Below are 21428 nucleotides of genomic sequence, written 5' to 3'. Positions count from 1 at the left end.
GATGGGTTCGGAGCCGACCTCGGCTCCGACTCGGCCACTCTAAAAGCTCGAGAGTTGGTTCCACCGGCTCGAGGCTCCCCTTATATCCCACAATGCTAGGCGAGAGTTACCTCAGATCTCGTTTGCCGCTACAGCGATCGAGGTGTTGGTTTTCTACCGGTTCTTGGTAAGTGACTTTCTTGTAAAGTTAGTGTAATTAAACCCCTTTAATTTTAAATTTTATACTTATTTCCCTTAGTTTAGAGGAATTCTTGCCCCTTTTTCTAAAAATTCCTGTTTTTCCCACAAGAACTTTAAGTTCTTCCCTCGGCCTTCTGGCCTTCTTCCTTCCTAGTGGGTGTGTGTGTTATTTTCTTAATTTAAAACTTAGTCAGTTGTTTTATTTTAAGCTAAAACTAGACAGGGTGTAATCAGTGTGTTTTTGACTGTGTGTGTGATTGCACTTTTGGGATGTCTAAAGAATCAAAGGTCTCAGGCTTCAAGAAGTGTGATGCGTGCTGTCAGAAAATGTCTCTGACAGACGGTCACACTTCTTGTGTCTACTGCCTGGGGCCTTTGCACCTGCAGGACTCCTGTGCTGTTTGCCATGGCTTCAGTCCCAGGGTCCTGCAGGAAAGGAAAAATAAATTAATTTTGAGAGGTTTACTCAAGCCTGAGGATTCCCTTACTGTCTCTTCAGGGAAGCCCTCCAAGGCTTCTAGGTCTTCGGCTCCAGCAACTGAGCCGAGACCTAAGGCTTCTAAACCTCCGCTTACATCGCCTCCGGCTGGAGCCGATGAGTCTCAGTCCACAGTTTCTGTGGTTCCCTCGGCTCCGGCTGGAGCCGAGGTAATAGAGATTCCCGTGTCGGCTCCGACCAGATCTTCGGAGCCGACATCGAAGAAGAGGTCCAGGTCACCATCCCTTGGCTCCGTTCATTCGGCTCCAGGATCTCCCCTGCTGTCTGAACGGAGCCATAAATCTCATTCCTCTAGGTCATCGAGGCTGTCGGATCATGACCTTCAGAGGGTAGTGAGTCGACTTCTTAAGTCCGAGGCACTGGCCCAGATGCTTCAGAGCCCGACTCATCAGTCGATGCCTGCCCCTGTCCATCTATATTCCTCCTCCGACTCGCTGAGCTCGGAGCCGGGTCGTGGTCGGAACCGAGACTGTGGTAGCCGGAGCCGATACAATTGTCTTCGGCTCCATCGCCGGCTCCGATTTCTTCCTTGGAAGAATCTCGGCCGGACTTCCATCGCCGGCTCCGAGGGGTGAGTGGCATCGACCCTTGTCCGACCCGCTCTTCCTCTCGGAGCTTCGGGCGCTGGTGAGTTCGGCTCCGACATCGGCCTCGAGCCATCACTGTCGGTGCCGAGGGAGGTTTTCAGCTTCGGAGCGGGACCTCTGGCTTTGCCTGACAGGGGTGCTCGAGGTCATGCGGAGTGTGTTAGAGCCTGGCTCTACTCCACAGTCGGCACCGCCCGCCTCCCTCACGGTGCCTCAGGTCAAGTCGACTCACTCCCTCATCCCGGACCGCAGAGAGCCAGCTCCTCAGGAACCCCTGTGGGATTTCATCCTCTTCCGAGGCCTCTCCTGATTTTGCAGAAGAGCCCCTCGAAGAGGAAGTGTAAGAGGAAACACATTGACTCACCTGAGTCCATCACATCTGACACAGATTTAGATGATTCCGAGGGTTCCCCTGCTCCCCTTCTGAAGATGTCTCTTTGCAGACATTCTAGAGATCCTGAAGCAGAGGGAAATTGGCCAGCCCTTAACCCTTCGGAGGATGAATCTGTATATCTTGAGGCGCTTGGCTCTCGCCCTTCCACCTCCTGGGTGTCTCCCCTTGACCCCCTCATGCAGGTGGTTGCTAAAGGCATGTACGGCTCCTGATTCAGTGGACCCCACTCCCAGGAGACCCTCCAAATTCATAACGGCACCAGCAGACAAGCAGTTCTTGACAAAAGGAGTTTCTGTGGATGCTATGGTGGTAGCTGCTGCCACTAAGAAGGAACTAGCTGATCCTTCAGTACCTGTCCATCCACCTAACAAGGAATCTAGGTCCATGGACAGATACGGGAAGCGGATGTTTTCGTCAGTGACATTTACTATGCGTTCGCTGAACTACCTGTGCCATTTCACTCGTCTTCAAAGGGACTTGATTAAAGAAGCAAGTGACATCTTGAAGGATCCTACAGCTGCGGGTTTTCAAGATAAAATGAACACTCAGCTGGCTACCCTTAACTCCATAGCCAACTCCTCCATGCCTCCTTTCTTATGCGGCTGATGGAGCGAGTAGGGCCGCAGGGACAGGTGTGGCCTTACGTAGGCATGCCTGGATGCGGCTATGCAATTTTGTGGACCCCTTCAAGACGTCTTTCACTAACTCCCCGTTTGATGGATCATCTCTCTTTGGTCCTCAAGTGAAAGAAACCTTGACTAGGTGCGAGACTGATGGCAAGACTCTTTCTGCCGCCTGAGTCCGTTTTCTACTCCTTCTAGGCCTTACCCCAAAGGCCAGAAAAGTGGGAAAATGTGGTTCCGTAAACAAAATCAAGGGACTTCGCCTGACGACAAAGTCGTTACTCCGCCAGAGGCAGAGGCGGAATAACAATGGTAGACGCCGCCTCGAGGCAGGGGCTCCGCAGAACCAGGGCAATCGAGAAGCCTTCTCTGATAAGCCTTTTCAGCATCCCTGAGGTGTTGCCCGGCTGCCCACCTTCGGAGGCAGTCGGGGAAGGTTGTCACTGTACCCAAAAGCCTGGCTATCCCTGACTCAAGACAAATGGGTACAGTCCGTCATTTCGAAGGCTATTCTATCCCCTTTCTTCGCATTCGAAACAATCAAAAAATCCCTTCCAGATGTTCCACCGCACAAAGGGATCTAGCGGTTTTGGAAATTTCAAAACTGCTTGCAAAAGAGCAATTCAGCCAGTTCCAGCAGACCAGCAAGGATCCGGAATCTACTCAAGGTTCTTTTAGTTCCAAAGAAAACAGGGACTGGAGACCAATTTTGGATCTCAGTATCTTGAACAGATCAGTCAAGACAACAAGATTTCGGATGGTCACGCTGCAGTCCATCCTTCCCCTATTGGCAAAAGGAAACTGGATGTGCTCTATAGACCTTCAGGATGCGTACTATCACATAAAATGAACAGATGCTCCAGAAGATTCCTCCGCTTCAGGCTGGGAACCAGTCATTTTCAATTCAGGGCCCTGCCCTTTGGTCTCACCACTGCCCCGGTGTTTACCAAATGCATGGCAGTGGTAGCTTCTCACCTGAGACGACAAGGATTCCAGGTGTTTCCATATTTGGACGACTGGCTCCTCACAGCTCCCACCAAGCATCTCCTTCTGATGGCCAGGGATTACACTTTTCGCATTTGTCAAAAGTTAGGCATTTCAATAAGTTGCGAAAAGTCTGTTTTGTCGCCTTGTCGTACTATTACCTTCATAGGCTTAAATCTAGACACAGTAGACATGTCTGCGAGGCTAACAGATCAGAGAATAACAGACATACACAGACTGGTCTCACTCCTTTTCAACAACAACAGAATCAAAGCCAGGTTAGTTCTGAAAGTGTTGGGAATTATGGCAGCTGCCATACCTCTGCTTCCATTAGCCAGATTCCACATGCGAATCCTTCAATGGATGCTCTTTACACAATGGTCATACCAGCAACTTCCAATGTCCCACACCATTATGATCACGCAGTGCAGAAATCATCTCATGTGGTGGATGTCTTCCCTCAGCTCTGGTTGGGAAGACCCTTTGTTCCTCTCCTCCGGTTGCTACTCTGACAACGGACGCCTCCCTGATCGGGTGGGGGGCATTATCAGGGCAGGACGGTCCAGGGCACATGGCAACCAGATCTAATGCCACTTGCACATAAATGTTCTGGAGATGAGAGCAGTGCTTTTAGCGTTGCAAGCCCTTCAAGACTCTCTCCCTTGGGAACGATTGCAATCCAGACAGACAATATGTCTGTAGTGTGGTACATCAACAAACAAGGCGGAACCAGGTCCTACCCCCTGTGTCGAGAAGCACTCAGATTGTGGCAATGGGCGATTTCTTCTCAGCGTTTTCTGATAGCAACGCATATCCCCGGGAAGTCCAATCAAATAGCGGACAAATTGAGCAGAGCTATCCACATGCCTCACGAGTGGTCTCTGAAAGACTCTGTTGTGAGAGAGATTTTTCTCAAGTGGGGTCAGCCTTGCTGCTATCTTTTTGCTACTCCCCAAAACAGCAAGTGCAGACATTATTTCACCCTATTCCCTTTACCAGGCCAACCCAGCAGAGACGCTCTAGTCCAAGTTTGGCCCCAGGGACTTCTGTATGCATTTCCTCCCTTCCCACTAATCTCTCAAGTGATTCAGAAAGCTATCGCTCAGAAGGCCTCGTTGATCCTCATTGCTCCTTACTGGCCTTGACAGGTGTGGTTCCCCTTTCTACATCAATTTCTACTGGAGCGACCTTGGCATCTGGACCTAGTTCCAGACCTTTTGATCCATCAATCGGGTCAGTTACATCGCTCCCTCCCCTCTCTGAACCTCACTGCTTGGTTCCTCCAGTTCCAACCTTAGCCAGGCTTCCTCAATTATCTCACTCTGTTCGAGATATTTTGATAGCTTTCCATAAATCTTCCACTAGGAAGATTTATTTGAGTAAGTGGAAACGTTTCACATATTGGGCTCAAGGAAGGGACATAGATCCTTTCACTGCTTCCATCCAAATAGTCCTTGATTTTCTAGCTGAACTCTTCCATGCAGGTTCATCCCCTTCTACTCTTAAAGTTCAATTGGCAGCTATCTCTAACTTTCATGTGGGTATTTCTGAGTCTGCCTTAATGTCCCACAAGCTTTGCAAAGCCTTTTTGAAAGGAGTTTTTCTTCTCAGACCCTCCTATAAGAAATCCTCCTTCTCCTTGGGACCTAAATTTAGTTCTTACTTCTTTGATTCTACCCCCTTTCGAACCTGCAGCCTCCTGTTCTTTAAAATTGCTATCATGGAAGACTCTCTTTCTGGTAGCTATTACTTCAGCTAGAAGAGTCTCAGAACTTCATGCACTCAGCTGTCGACCTCCTTATCTATTGTTCCATAAGGACAGGGTATCCTTACGAACCAACCCGTCCTTTTTGCCTAAGGTAGTCTCGATGTCAAATCTAAATCAAAGCATTGACCTCCCTGTCTTTTTTCCAGAATATTCCAATAGGTCTGAACAAAATTACACTGGCTAGATGTTCATCGTCAGTTGAGGTACTATTTGGATAGAACAAAACAATTCAGAAAATCTGACCAACTGTTTATCTCCTATGCAGAAGACAGAAAGGGACTTTCAGTTTCAAAGGTATCATTATCTAGATGGCTTACATCTCTGATTACCCTTGTTTATGAGATTAGACACCAAAAGCTGCCTAATAAACCTAAGGCCCATTCTACCAGAGCTTTGCTACTTCCTTAGCCTTCCAAGACAGACTGCCTATTGACACCATTTGTGCAGCGGCTACTTGGGCTACTCCTCACACTTTCATTTCTCATTATAAGTTGGATTTAGCTTCTAGGCATAGAGCTAACTTTGGTTCCACTGTTCTCAGGAGTCTGTTCCGTTAGGCCACCCGGGACAAGGTGCTAGGGACGGTCCCATCCAGCAAGAATGAAGGCGAGATAGACAACTTAACATATAGAAGTTATGTTCTTACCATAACGTTCCATGTTAGTTGTCTACTTCTCGCCTTCTTCTTGCGTCCCACCCTCCTTCCCCCTGGCCTGGACAGACCTAGAGGAGTTGTGATTGTGACCTCTCTTTCTACCACCTCTTTCTTAGGCATATGCTGTTTGCATATCTCCTGAATCAGGATGTAGGTCACCCTTCTTTCTCCCTGTTGTTAGAGGTGGACTCTGTTTAGAGTTATTCTGTTACTATTATAAGCTGGGGTTAGCTTACAAACGAGATCTGAGGTAACTCTCACCTAGCATTGTGGGATATAAGGGGAGCCTCGAGCCGGTGGAACCAACTCTCGAGCTTTTAGAGTGGCCGAGTCGGAGCCGAGGTCGGCTCCGAACCCATCCAGCAAGAAGAAGGCGAGAAGAAGACAACTAACATGGAACGTTATGGTAAGAACATAACTTCTATTTTTAATATTTGAAAGAAATCTAAGGATACAAGAAAGAGCTGCATATGGTTATAAATGACGGTAAAGATGAGCTACCTTAAAGATACCAGAGGAAAGATTTTGATTACTACATATAACTTGACAACTTAAGATTTAGGAATGTTAGGGGTAAGAAAAACCTGCACATGATAACTGATAAATAAAGACATAGTGAGATTAAGTTTACTGCAAATCCTGATTTGCTGAAAAAGGTGACTTACACATAAAATGTGTTGTTAACATTATGGAATCTGTTGAGTAAGTTAAATCAAAAGTGCACCTTGCATGAGGATTGTACAAGTCATATGTTAGAAAGTAAGTAGGAGACTGAATAAAGCAAATGCAATATTAAAAAAAAATCTGTGGCTGCCTGGATGATGGCCTTTTCTCCATTTGGCATTAGCCTACTAACTCAGGAGTTGCCTAAAAGACACCAGTACATAATTTTGTGGTTGTAGTGTCAGTCTATAGCAAGCTCTGACTCATGAATAGACTATCCCCATACAGGCCTTCCTTCTTCCTGCTTCATTTCTGATGGGACTGGAAAATTGTAGTTATCTTTAATAGTAGTTGTTGCTCCACCATGTCATTGGTGTACAGAGATCTGGAGATAATGTCCTGATTAGCGTAGTATTGTGGATAAGAGGGTGAGGTCTGCTATCCTGTTAGAGTTTCAGATATCTAAATCCTGTTGGTTTTAGGCCTCAAAGTGTTGAAGATGGAACTGTAGATCTGTCATTACTGTAAGTGTCCAACTTTCATTTCGGATGGTTTACAGCTGTGGCACACAGTGGGGTGCTGAAATTAATTTTTATTTACCCTTTGTTGACCAGCTTAGTCCCACTAAGTCAATGGTATGGCTTCTTTTTAGGGGAGACCTGAAGTGGTTTTCATACTGACTAGGGGAAATTTGCTCAGGATACTGGAGAACTTCCCCTAGTCTTTCGGTAAGTGTCCTAGGATCTTTTACCACTTGAGCCACTGTCAGCTCAGGTAGATGGGACCTTGGTTTAATACATCTTCTGAAGGACGATGCTCAACCTGTACAGCTCATTTGCTTATGTAATAGCTATTAGCTTTCTGCTACACTGTGGTTTGTAAATTGCATGTAAACATTGTTTATATATTTCCATGTTTTATACTGTAAACATTGCACTGAAATCTTCTATTATATAATCCTTGACGCAGAATGTTTGACTTTATATTTCTTTGTGGAAACTAGCTTGGAAGGAGTGTTTCTTTGAAAACATTTTAGAAGTTATCTCTGCCATTTAATATTGATTGTCAACTACCTCCTATATAGTATATAACAGTTAACACAAACAGCTGATTAGTCTTCTACATTTGCAAGCTTTTAGGTCTCTCATTGATCTATTCAGGTCTTATTTTGTAATCGTTTGAAATTTGTTTTTAGTAGTTTACACATGTTTCATTTGACTGCATAAGCAATATAAACTGTTAATTTGTTGTGCCTGTTGCCCAGGTCATATTGTCCCTGGACAAACCCATCCACCTAATTAAATTTAAAATAAATTAAATAATAATAAATAGCAACTGAAGCAGTAAAAAGCAGAAGGTGCTCATACTCGAGCAAAGGTGGGAACACGCCTTTACCTGAAACCCCATTCGAGTTGCAAATTTCTCGATTAAGGTGGCAGCATATTTTTTGAAAGTAAGGGAGACATTCTGTCAGATGTGTATACATCTGAAAGCAGAGATCTATTCTGCAGTGAGAATATCCTTTTCATTAAGTCTGTTTAAGAGGGATTTTATTCAGCTTTGGAGGTGTGCGTAATATCCCACTGTTGGTCTTTTTAAAGTTGACAGCAAGTCATTTACCTTAAACCTGTTTTAGCATTTACCTGTTAGATTATCACAGATTATATCTCTTGCAACACAGGGTACCCTGTTGGAAACCAAGTCATCTGCATAGAGTGCGACAGCATGACCTGTATTAATGTTAAACATTTATTTGGGTGTTGAACCCTTTGGCATATTTTAGTCCACTGCTAAGTGCTTCTCTTTTTCATACAAAGATAAATCCAGTTGCCTTTCTGTTTTGCAGATTCTCTTTCTTCATCAACAAAGTTCTGCCTCAGTATCGTGATGCAATCATGTCTCACACGCTTATTTACATTCCTTCATACTTCGACTATGTACGTCTGCGAAACTACTTCAAGAGTGAGGAGCTGAATTTCACATGCATATGTGAATACACAAAGAAGTCTGGGGTCACCAGAGCAAGGCAATTCTTTGCTAGTGGCAGAAAGCAGTTTCTTCTTTTTACTGAGCGCTTCCACTTTTACAGAAGGTGAGGTACATTTTCCAGTAATATCTGACCACATAAGTGGTATTAAACTGTTGATAGATAACTTATTCTCTGTTTCACAAGTTTTTCCTTCTTTTTGTACGAAACTGCAGCATCAGCAAAGAGTAAGATATTGGTTACAGTACATTCTGCTTGTTAAATATATCACTAAAGAAAGGTTATTTCAGGCTTTCAGTAACTTAGTTTGTATACTTTAAAATGCAGAAGATTCTATCTGCCTTGCTTTAATTGTGTGTGAAAGGGCTGGCAGGCAGAGATGTTAGTGAATATTATATTTAAAATATTTTCTTTGTTGTAGTAGCTTTAAAGAATGAGTATCTGATTCTTGGTAGCTTATTTAGTGTAAATTCATCTCCTGACAGTTGACTACTACCCTATGCTGTAGTGTCTAAGGCTCAGTCAAGTGCAAGGTGCGAGTGTAGCAAGACTATGGTAACTCGGGTATATCCATTAAGTTGTGTTTCCATTTCAGAGTCAGAAAAGAAGCAGCTGTGCCCTGGATTATTTTAAGAGTTTTTTTAGCACTGATAATTTCTACATATGATAGGCAGTAAGATACACAGTGTCTATATGTTGCTTGCTTGCTTGCCTGTAGTACTGCTGATTGCCTGTGGTAGCCTCTTTTAGTCTGCTGCATTTCAAGATGGGAAACAGGATAAGGCAGAAGAAAGTGAGCAGTATAAGCTGGAGGTGAGGAGTGGCTATTGTGCCTTGTTATGAGCCTGGGAGTTGGGGTGACCGGGGATGTAGGCCTGAAAGAGAACAGGAGAGTGTCAAGAAGGAATATGAGTGCTAGAAATGGTAGTGGATTTGCTAGTCAGAAGAGAAAGGGTAGAGAAGAGCAGGCAACAGGAGATCAGAGGAGAAAGGGAAGAGAGGAGGGGACAACAGGAGATCAGAGGAGAAAAGACAGAAGGGGGGCAACTGGAGAATAAAAAACAGTCGTGGATGGCAAAGTGGGTCAGTCACAGGGTAAGAGGCCATAGGCAGAGGTAATCAAAGAAGCAAAGGCAACTTGGACAGCAGATAAGGATGATGGATCCATATGGAAGGAAGGCAAATGTGTGTAGAGTTGCAAGGATAGAGATAACAAGGATTATTAAGCCATGATAGAGAGACAGGTGCAGACAGCAGTGGTGAACATTGCAGAGAAAGTAGAGCTAGTTGGTGGCCATGAAGGCAAGGACAGTGGTGTAAGAGCAAGACGGACGTTGGCAGGAACAAACAGCTACAAGAGGAGGAAGGAGGGTCATTTTGATATAACAGATAGACTTGGGGGATATTAGAGAGCTATAGTTGGGGTGGTAGGTCAGCAGTTTTGAGGTAGTTGGGATGCAGCTAGATATAATCTAGGAAGAGAATGTGTGCCATTTGTAGATGATTTGATAGGGGTGTTGGGGTCATAGGGTTAAAGAACAGATTTGTGGCAGAGGGGTAAGGTGACAGGAAAGTAATGATATTTTGATGAGTGTTGTAGAGCATGGTGAGAGGAGAGAAGGTCAACAGGAGGAAGAAGGGACTGAGAGGAGAGGATGCCAGAGAAGGGCATCAGTTTGGCAGACTCGATTGAAGAGTACAAAAGACACAGGAAAGGGAGCACATGCAGCACAGGGAAGTAGGCAGCAGTTAGGGATGTAGAGGATGGCTGGGCTGCTCCAACTGGAATTGGAATGGTTGCAAGTAGGTGAGGTAATGATGTGTTTGGAAGTGAAGCAAGGGGGAGGGGAGAGAGTTTAGCACTGGAGAAGTAGAGCATTCTCAGAAGTGTTAACTGTGTCAGCATTTTATGGAAGGCAGGCAGTATAACAACTGGTTGCATAAGTGATAGTGGAGGAAGGCTTGGGACTGGGTGGAGGGTGGGGAAGGCTGGCAGAGTGACCAGCTTTATCACAAGAAAAGCCAACATTTTTGTTCAAAAGATCCATTGGAGCTCAGAGTGTGGTTCGAAATGTACATCTGTGTGATCATGCCCTTAAAATAATGTGGAAATGTGGCAGTCTTACCAAAGCACAAGAGAGGGTTGGATACGCATGCAGTAACCAGGATGAGAAAGACATGGAACACTGTAGAGAAATTAAAAAAAAAAAAAAAAAGATTCGGTGCATGACCACATATTATTACTTTGTAGTGAAAGTAGACTGGAAAGGAAGATGGTGAACTGCAGGTAGTCGTCCATGAAGGGAGGATTGATGTTTTTGGTATCATTGAAACATGGGCTAGTGACAATGAAAAGTAGTTACATAGAGAAGCTGGGGGTATAAGTTGTGGTAAAGTGACAGAGAGAAGGAATAAAGGGGGTGCTGGTGATCTTTGTAAGAAAGGACATTAGATATGAGAAAGTGTGGTGGTGCATTGAGAATCAAAATTTAGGTTAAGCCAGAGGCAGGTGGAGGGGTATTACTCTGGGACAGGAAATCTGTAAAATGTCACTTTATGCTGCTGATCTGTTTGTTCATACTGATTTGGTAATTATGGAGGTGCGGTAAGAAATTGAATTTGTCTTCGGGCATAGGCATTTTTAAGTGTTTCTATTAATGTATGTACCTTGAATCCATTTTATGTCTATTTATATTATGTGTTATTAACTAGTTATTTTAGATTTTGTCAGTACCACTGTGATTGTCAGCCTTATGACCCCAGGATCCAGAATGTCTACATTTCCTTTATTTGGACACAGGTACGATAACAGTCACTGCCCTAAATGCCAATAGTTCAGCCTGGGGAGAGTGGTTAAAGACTTAGCTGTTATCACTCAAGGTGGTATGAGTTGAAGAAAATTTAGTAGGAGAGTCCCTCATGTGACAACAGGCTGGTATTAGAGAATCAAAAGAGGGTTGAAGGGGCAAAAGATTGGGCATAAGTCACACCCTTTAATGCTTTCAGCCCCTTCTCAACTACTTAGAGGACGAATCTCTTCCCATTGTGAGGCAAGAAAGAAGTTCACACATGACAGACCCCTTTTTCTTGTTGGGGGGGGTAACCGCACCGACTTTCTCTTGGGAGGCTGGCCAGGGGACATCCATGGCTGGCCTACATATAGTAGTAGTCCTTCAAGTGCAATGTTGTAAACCTGGTAGTTGCTGTTAGGACTAGGACTGAGGACTTTGCTTCCTAGACTACTCCTGAATTCAGCAGTGCTCAAAGGGTCAGATAGAAGGACTGCAGTGTCCTGAGCATCAGCAGGACTCAGAGGTAGCCCCAGGTGTTGCACATGTTTTAGTTTTTCTTTGTTGGGTGGAACCTGTTATCACAGGTGCAGTAGCACACCTTTAGGAAACATGGTCTGATACTAGTGCTAGGCTCTACAACTGTCTCTTCTAGGCCAGTGTCACCCCTAGCAAGCGCTTCTTCCAGTGCAGAGTCCCTTACCTGACATCCGGCTGCTGTCCATCACACAGTTAGTCTCACATTTGTTTGCTGAACATGGGCCTCTTAGAACAGAATGGGAATAATGGACCCAGGGGTTCTTATCTTTGAAGTCTTTGAGGCAGTTTAGGACAAGCTTTCCACTACATACAACTCCCTACCCCTGGGTACCTTACCTTTTGAAGAAAATCTCAGTCTTATGAAGTTGTCCCTGGGCTAAACTTTAAACCTCCCCATTACCTTCTGCTTAGAAACATTTAAATGAGAATCTAGAGGGGAAGGGACATCTGTATGTCCCCCCACATGTTGAGTCTGCCCTGAATTATGCTAGGTCTTCAGCTTGAAAGCATGTGGATTGTGTTCCCAAGAAAAATGGTACCTTCTTTATGCTGCAACAGAGTGAAGTGAGCTCTCTGAAAAGGTACCTTGTCAAAAAATGCAAGTTTAACAGATGTGACAGTAGAAAGTGGTAGCATGCTTAAGACCTATCAAGTTAGAAATACAGTTTAAATATATTTCTTTCAGGAACATCCCATTTTGTTATTTTGCCTTTATGGCAATTGACATGTTCTAATGTTCCTTCACAAGGGAAGATTTTCAGCACAAGATCATCAGTAGAAGAACAGTAATTCTTGAGTCAGTGAACAAGTAGTCAAGAAAATGGGTATTGAACAGTAAGGTATGCATAGTGCAGGGAAAATCACTCAGTGAGAGAAATACACTGAATAAAAGTATATGATGCCTATTTTAAGGAACTATTACAAACAAGTAACTTATTACTGTGGATAGTCAAAATGACTGCCCAACTTTTGTAATATGTTTATGAGGAATTTGAAGAGAATATCTGTGCCAAACTCCAGGTTCACCAAGAATATAATTTTGTATGCATCTTTTATTAATAATTTTAATGGTGTATGAGGGTTCACTGAAAGACTGCAAAAATATATTAATGCTGCTGGCAATCTTTTTGAAATTTCTGTGAACAGTACCTGTGATTGTTAATTTTTTGTAGCAACTATTTATAAGGATTGTATCAGGTTACTAACTAAATTTTTAAGAAAGATTGTCATTGTAACAGTTGCTTGCAGTTTTCAGGCATACATCCTTACCAGATGAAAATTAATGTGGTAGAGCCTGTTAATCAGAATTTCTAAACTAACAAGGGTGATAACTTCACAGCACACGTGGAAAGTATACAAGGTGTATGAGAGTGTTATAATAAGAAGGTGATAAATGAAATTGTAAAAAAAAATGGAGTTGTCAGACAAAACAAACCCATAAAACAGAAGGCTGATATTTTTTATTTCAAGAGTGACAAGCAACTAGTAGTTAAAATAGAGTTGGAATTTAGTGCACACACTAATGTTTTTAAGAAAGTATTTTATAATAATTGGAAACTCTTGAGTAGTAGTAATACTGAATTCTAGTAAAGCGGGAGATGCTCTGAATTTCTGTAATTAAAATGGAGTCAGTTTAAACTAACAAGACGAGATGGCTTCTCAACAAAAAAGAAAAAAAAGGAACTTATGTGGAAGGCCTTATAGATGTTAGTAACAACTGTTATTGTGTGAATCTTTAGTAGGAATAACATAGGGAAGCAACAGTTATGTGAATTGCTAGAGAGAAAATGTGATTTATGTAGCTATTTACTCTAATTGTGACTCATTTTATGTGGGCAAGACAAGTAGAAAGCCAAAATAAAAAATTTTAGATAGCAACAATGCTATAAAAAGAAGGGAAAATTTAATGCATTATAAAGCAGCCAAGCTCCATAGGTAAGTACTCGGTGAGCTGTCATTGCAGGCCATTTTACACCTAGCCAGTTTACCTTTTTGTGCTTGAAATTACGTGTCTCATTTGGTTATAGATTGGCCTTACCCATCCCATGGTTCATAATTATGTATTACCCGTAATGAAAATAACTGGGATCATACCATAGATAATTTGAGGGGACCCACACATGAGATAAAGCATTTAGGAGCTGCCTCTGTCCATTAGTAGTACGGGGGCAGTCCTGGGGTAAATGTTCTGTCTCCCAATCATAGATCTAAGTTGCGTTTAAAAATAGACAGGGAAGAGCTTTCTTTTATGTGGATGGGGAGTCTGTTCCACAGCGGTTGTATCCTCTGCGAAATACACCTGTACCTCCAAACCGTTCTGTTGATGTTGCACAAGAGGTTTACATCCCCAGACTGAGTATTTCTGATGCCATTTGACTTGTTGATGTGCAGTAAATCCATCAGTAATGGGTTGGAGGATGCCTTGTATGCTAGACGCAGGTCACCTCTTAGCAGTCTGTAGCATACAGAGTATAGTGACAGGACTTTGAGTTGCTCTATGTAGGACATGTTGTTTAGGCCTTGTATCCTTTTAGTAATGTATTTCTATGAGCATTCCAGATTGTTGCATGCGCCTGGACAGATACATGCCAAAGGGAGCATTATATTCAGTGACTGGTCTAATGAGGTGTGAATAAATAGCTGAGTAAATGTAAATGCTTTGTAAAGGGCACTTTTGCTAAAACATTCTGTTGTAAATTCCCCACAGACTAACACTGGCGTAATACGAGTGTCTGCCTAGTTGGTAGAAGTGTTTTTTTTTTTGGTATGCTAACCACGAAGTGGCATGCAGAAGAATAGAGTCTTAGAATGCTTATGATCCTACTTTAGATCTGTGTTGTTGTTGTTGTTGTTGACGGTATGGCACCCACTGTGTAGTAGACCTAACAAAGGTGGAATCCGGAATCTCCATTCTAAGTGCCTTTTCTGCCTGGAGCAGAACAAACAGTGACTGCAACTGGGGAAAAGGGGTAATAGATATATGGCCATGGTTTACTGTATACTGATGTTGCCCATTCTGCTAAAGAGACTGTAAAAAACAAATGCAGAATTTTGAATGCGTTTCAAACAATTGACAAATTAGGCAGGACTCCCTACATTTGTCAATAAATGTGCCAGAAAATTTTAAGTAAACGCTCAATCCAATGATATCGCCCTCCTCAAATTTTTATAGAAAAGTGTTTAGAGATGGTGGATGCCAACAGTGTCAGTTTTTTAAATATGTGTACTTAATAATGTTGCACCAGGTGGAACACTTTAACTAATCCCTGGTTATTTCAATTGTATTTCAAAGTTTGTTGTATGTTTTCCATCTGTATGCTGTATTCAGCCTTTTATGTAGGCAAGACTTTGAGTGCTGGAACACTGAATTTATGAACATGTATGTGCCATTCAGACCAGTAGTTTGAATAATGCCCTATCTAATTATGGGGTTTTGCAGGTTTTAATATATGATGTTATGTGGTCCTATGTCACCTACATTCTTTACTCACGGGTCTCGGCTCCAACTCGGCCAACTATTTCTCTAGCACGAAGTCTCTAATTGGCTGGGCTAACCCAGTATCCCAAGATGCACCTCGCCCTAGCCCCAGATCTCGTTTGCCGCTCGTAGAGTTAGGACGTGGTCTCGCTTGGCTGTGGCTAAGTACCCCTTTCAAATACTTTTTCTAAGTATTTTAGCAGTCAGTTGTCTTGTAAAAGCTATTTTAATAGCTAGTCTTCTATTTTGACAAAGTTCTTGTGAGCGTTTGTGAGTACTGTGTTGTTTGTGGTATCCCTCTGTTTCGCGGGCTAGGCTCGTTTAAGTTAGGGGATCTAGTCCTCTCCAATGTTGTTCCCTTGTAAAATTGTGCTGGTTTTTACTTTGTCAATAGTTAGTTCCCTCACAAAGAAACGTTTAAGTTAGAGTTTCCTTGGCTGTTAGTGTGATTTGGTTTTTCCCGCCTTCCTCTTGTGTTTGTCTCTGTCAGTTGAGTGTTGTGCGGTTGTTTATCATGTTTAAAGAGCAGAAAGAACATAAACCCTCCAGGTTTAAAAAGTGTACGAAATGTGGCTACAAAATGTCCATTACAGATGGGCATTCCATCTGTGTTTATTGTCTTGGTGCTATTCACCTGCAAGAGTCCTGCAGTTTTTGCCACGTTTTTAGCCCTAGAGTACTGCAGGAAAGAAAAAATAACTGATTTTGAAGGGCCTGATTAAGCCTTACTTTGAGGAGGCCTTAGATTCTTCTTTGTCTTCTAGTGCTAAGTCTAAGCCGTCTAATGCCAAGAAAAGATCTCCAGCTCCATCTGCATCTTCGGAGCCGCCAGAGAAGGCTTCAAAAGTGGATACTTCCTCCTGGGCTCCATTGTCCTTGGGGCCGCAGGAGAAGGTTTCGGTAATGGATGCTACCTCCTCATCTCTATTGTCCTCGGGGCCGCAGGAGGTATCTGTTGTACTGGAATCGACCTCAGCTCTGATATTATTGGAGCCTATTCGGAGCCGGTCACCCAGTGTCAGGCATGAGTCTCCAGGTATAAGATCCTAATCTCCTTCTATTTCTTCCATATCCTCTAGGCTGTCTGATTTGGATGTGGATAGGGTGGTCCACAGGCTCTTGCAGTCGTCGGTGTTAACAAAACTGTTTTCAGCTCCAACCCAGTCGGCTCCAGAGCCAGTCCCTATCCTGGTACCCATGATTCCTCCTCCAAGCACCCATGTGTCATCAGAGCCGGAGTGCTCCGCACTGAGCGATGTTCTTGTGTCGGCTCCGATACCCCAGGTGAGTTTATCAGAGCCAGCGTCGGCTCCAACCATGTCGGCTCCGTCCTCTGGTTTCAGTACTCGGGTTTCCTCAGTCGGACCCGAGGGGGATACCTCGGGACTCCTGTCGGTTCTGAGTCTCCCTCTCGGTGCATCTGCTCGGGGAATCTCGACTCCGGTCGTGGTCTCGGAGACAGGTCGTTCCTTGGATTCTGGGGGACCTGCCTTCGAGGCCATGAGGAGTGCACTGGCCAGATCGTCGGTTACATCACCTGGATCGGTCACTCCATCCCCCTACACCCCGGCTAGAGCCTCTGACGCCCCCCTATCCGTGGATGGCGGAGCCCGAAGGTCTGGGGATACCCCCTTGAGCGGTCCCCTACTTTCTGAGGGCCCCTCAGAGTCGGTGCCTGAGGAGCCCCCTAGAAAGAAGTTGCGCAAGAGGAAGCACATAGACTCCCAGGAAGAGTCCCTCACCTCTGATACTGACCTCGAGGAGTCAGAGGGGTCTCCCAAGTCGTCCTCCGATGACATCTCTTTCTCCGACATCCTGGAGATTTTGAGGCAGAGAGACAACTGGCCTTCCAAGACCCCCTCTGAGGAGGAGTCGGTATTCCTCAAGGCCTTCGGAGCTCAACCCTCCACCTCCTGGGTGTCTCCACCCTTCGAACTCCTGGATTTGATTTGTCGAAGGGTGTGGGAGAACCCTGATTCCGTGGAACCGGTGCCCAGACATCCAAATAAGTTCCTTTCTGCTAAAGAGTTCCTGACCAAAGGGGTTTCGGTAGATGCCTTGGTGGTGGCGGCAGCCACTCAGCAGGAAGTTGCAGAGGCTTCTTCTTCCGTCCATCCTCCTAACAAGGAGTCCAGGAGTATGGACCGGTATGGGAAGCGTACCCTGTCTTTGGCGACCTTTACCTTGCGGTCGCTAAATTACTTATGTCATTTCACTCGACTCCAAAGAGATCTCCTTAAGGAGCTAGGAGATACTCTGACAGGTAACATGCCTGAGGCGGTAGCGCAGACTGTTAATGCCCAGTTGTCTACCCTTGGTTCCATTGTTAACTCGTCCATGAGGCTTATATCTTATGCAGCCGAAGGGGCGAGTAGGGCAGCTAGCTCAGGTGTAGCTCTCAGAAGGCAAGCCTGGATGCGCCTGTGTCATTTCGCGGAGGCCTTTAAGTCTTCCTTCACTGACACCCCCTTTGATGGGTCCTCTCTCTTCGGGACCAAAGTGAAAGACACCCTCACCAGATGTGAACAGGAGGAAAAGACCCTATCTGCCGTAGGGGCCCGTTTCTCTCTCCCTTCTAGGCCTTACCCCAAGGCTCAGAGAGGAGGGAAAATGTGGTCTAAAAAGTCTCAAATGTCCTTTCCCGCAGCTCAAGGTGAGTCCCCCTCCAGAGGCAGAGGAGGGGGGATTTATTCTGGAAGATGCCGTCCTAGAGGCAGAGGAGGCCCCCGCAACTCGGGAGACCGCGATTCCTTTCGCGGATCTTCCTTTCAGCATTCCTGAGGCGTTGCCCAACTGTGCTGTTCTGGAGCAGTCTGAAGAGAGTCAGTGAGGGGCTCTGCCTAACATGGACAGGTATCCTGTTCCAGAGTGTGGGAAGCCTCTGGGTTATGAATCTGTCCCTCCAGCATGTCCTATTCATATTTGTGCTGAGATTTAGATCTTTAGCTCTCATGGCTCTGATGGATTTGGATTTTTTGAGGTGGAGCATGTCCATTAATTCTGAATTGGACATGGCCTTGTACGTAAGGCACAGATCACCTCTGAGCAGGCGGTATGCTACTGAATAGAGCTGGCGCTTTTTCAGTCTGGCAGCATATGACATATGCTGGAGACCCTTGATCCTCTTGGTAAGGTACTTTTAGGGTCTCTCCAGCTGCTGCAGGTGCCGGGTGAGGTACATACCAAATGGGGCATTGTACTCAATCATAGGCCTGATAAGGGAGGAATATAAGGGTACAATGACATCCTTTGATCTGGATGTGAATCCCTTCATGATAAGGTGGGCAAGGTAGAAGGTCTTTCTAACCACTTTGACGACGTGAGTGTCAAATGAGAGGTCACTGTCAACCTGGGTCCCCAGGTCTCTGATTACTTTTTCCGTACTTAATGGATTACCACCTATGTGGTAATTTGTGGGTACTTTTTTTTTTTCCAAAGGGGGATGACTATACATTTTTTGGCATTTAGTTTAAGGCCATGACTCTGGCACCAGTCGTTTGTTTCTGTGAGGCCCTTCTGTGGAGGATGCATGTGTCTGCTGGTGTGTCGACTATGGCGCCTAGTTTGCAGTCGTCTGCGAACTTTGTCAGCCACAACCCCCCTATTTTTGCCTGCACATCTGAGAAATAAATGTCGAACAAGAGGGGTCCCAAGACAGAGCCCTGTGGGACTCCACTTGTGACTGGCTTAGAGTCTGACATAGCTCCAGCTATTCTGACTTTGTGGGTTCTGTCCTTTAGCCAGTTTGCAACCCATCTTGTGACAAACGGGTTTACATTTAAGCTGTTGAGCTTGTCTATGATGCCTGAGTGGGGTATTGTGTCGAAGGCTTTTGCCAGATCCAGGTAGGCTGTATGAACTGCTGTGCCTTCATCGATGGCTGTAGTGACTGTTTCAAAAGAGTCCACCAGGTTTAAAAGACAGGATCTGCCTTTTACAAAGCCGAACTGGGTAGGGTCAATTGTCTGTAGGTCCCCGATGTCTTTGTTTATGAGTTCCATAATGATCCTTTCCATAGCTTTGCAGACCAGGCTGGTCAAGCCTATGGGGCGGTAGTTTCCAGGGTCTGTAGAAGTGCCACCTTTGTGGAGTGGGACCACTGTAGCTGTACGCCAGTGTTCAGGGACGTATCCTGTAGCAAGGCTAAGATTAAACAGCGTTCTTATGTGCGGGTTTAGCTCCTCTAGCAGTTCACGTAGCACGCAACCCGGGACACCGTCAGATCCCATGGATGCTGTATTTTTAGCTTTGCTGAGGGCAGCTCTCACCTGGACATTTGAGATTTCTGGGAGGTTGCATTCAGCTGAGATATTTATTTCGTCTTTTGGGGGAGAGGGAGGGGAGAAATTTGCACTGAACCTGTCTGCCAGTATGTTGGCAATATCTGTGGGTTCAGTGTATTTTTTGCCGTTATGAACTAACTCTGTGCATATCTGAGGGTTTCTGCCCAGGTTTCTAACATAACTGAAGAAGGCCTTGTGATTATCTTTAGTGTCCTTAGCGATTTTTCTCTCGAAGTTGGCCTTTGATGATTTTATTAGCTAACGTAGTTTTTTGCTAGTGCTGATCATGTATGCCTTCCCTTTATGGGATTTTGCTCTGTCTTGCAGTAGCTTCCTTCGCTTGTTATAAAGTTTGTTTATGGCTGGGGTCCACCAGATAGGATGCCTGCCTTTGGTGGAAAGGGTCTTGGTTTTATTTGGGATTGCGTGATCCATGCATTCTTGGAGATGCCCGTAGAAAGCATTTGTGAAGGATTCAGCAGTGTGGGATGTGGTTTCCACTGGCCCAGGGGGCTTGAAGGATACCATTTCAGTCCTAAGGAGTGTAAAGTCGGCTTTTGAGAAGTTTGTCACTGTGGTCTTTTGTGCTGGGGGTGGAGGTGGGATATGAATATCTAGGGTTATTAGTTTATGGTCTGATCTCACTAGTGAGGGGTATACTTCGGTGTTGAGCATTTTGTCCCCATGTTTGTGATGATCAGGTCAAGTATATTATTTCCCCTTGTGGGGGAGGTGACTAGTTGTTCCATCGCATTTGAGTTGATGAATTCCAGGAACCTTTGGGCTAGGGTGTTGGGGCTTGAGTAATGCACCCAGTCTATGTTTGGGTAGTTGAAGTCTCCCAATATGATGGTATTTGGTGAGACATTCATATCCTCCAGTGTCTTCAGGAAGGCTGAATGTAGTTCCTGAGATTGCGAGGGTGGTCTGTAGCATGCTACAAGTTGTATAGCAGATGTTCATCGTGTTTCACTGTTGCAGTCATAACTGTAGGGTGCTCCTGCCGGCAGGCAGCCTGAGGTCGGCCAGAATCCCAAAGTCTGGGTCCGGCGTCGGCTGTACAAGCCAGTACCCTGACGTCAGTACGCTCTGGTACATAGCCCTCAGCCGACGCCATCTTCTCCAGTCTTTCTTGCCGTGCGGTGCAAAGCAGCTCGCAAGTCATTGGTTGGCGATTTTCGTACAGCGTTTTTTGGTTGTTGTCGGTCCAAAGTTCTTACTTCTCTTCTCAAAGCTAAGTACCCCGTTGGGGAATCTTTTTCTTGTTCCTCCGATGTCAGAAAAAGTTAATAATTGTATTACGTGTGGGAAACAAATACCTCATAAAGATTTCCACTCTTACTGTCTACCTTGCTTAGGCCCTGACCACGACGTTTCTTGTTGTCGGTTCTGTGCCAGGTTTAATTCTCGTACTATCAAACGCAGGTACGACTGGGCTCTGAATTATTTTGGCAGACGCTTCAATTACAGAATGTCGTCGGACACTACGGAATTCAAAAGAAGCGCAAAGACAAGGACAGGCCTCCGGGGTCCAAACAGGACTCATTGCAGCTGGAGCCGGCATCCGGTTCGGCTGTCGTCAGTGAGGCGCTTTTGCAGCCCCTGTCGTCCGCCACTTCTGAACCGATGGCCGATACGGACTCCCATGGGGAGCCATCAAGGCCTTCTATTTTATCTGCTGCAGGACCTTCGGACGTCGCTCCTTTGGATGGGTCCGGAACCGCTGTGCAGGTACCGGCTTCTGAGGGGGTATTCAGGCCTACTCACATCACTATTTCAAAGGCAAAGTCAAAGACTCCTGTTAAGTCTAAAGCTCCTGCTCAAGCTACTTCTGAATCTACTCCCAGGACACAGAAGCAATTGTTAAGGATGGCTGAAGATTTGCTTTCTATGATTAGGGGTTCTCACCCCCCCCCTGAGAAAAGGCCTCGACAGGATGTTCCTATGGATTCCTCTGACCAGGCTTCTATATCTTCTGTCTCTTCCTCTGATCAGGAA

General features: G+C 45.0%; 1 protein-coding gene across 3 annotated transcripts in view; it reads left to right on the top strand.

Moving 5' to 3' along the window:
- The window catches only part of UTP25 (UTP25 small subunit processor component), a 1083612-nt gene that overhangs the window by 1023686 nt on the left and 38498 nt on the right, over positions 1–21428 (top strand). For all 3 annotated transcript variants that reach the window (XM_044061823.1, XM_044061814.1, XM_044061805.1), the window contains exon 11: positions 8200–8445. In XM_044061823.1, the coding sequence (XP_043917758.1) occupies positions 8200–8445 (246 nt within the window). The remainder of the gene's footprint in view (positions 1–8199; positions 8446–21428) is intronic.

This window comes from Protopterus annectens, chromosome 1.part0, assembly GCF_019279795.1.
Source record: "Protopterus annectens isolate FY-2018-M chromosome 1.part0, PAN1.0, whole genome shotgun sequence".
Classification (NCBI taxonomy): Eukaryota; Metazoa; Chordata; order Ceratodontiformes; family Protopteridae; genus Protopterus; species Protopterus annectens.
This window is presented reverse-complemented; position numbering and strand designations above follow the sequence as displayed.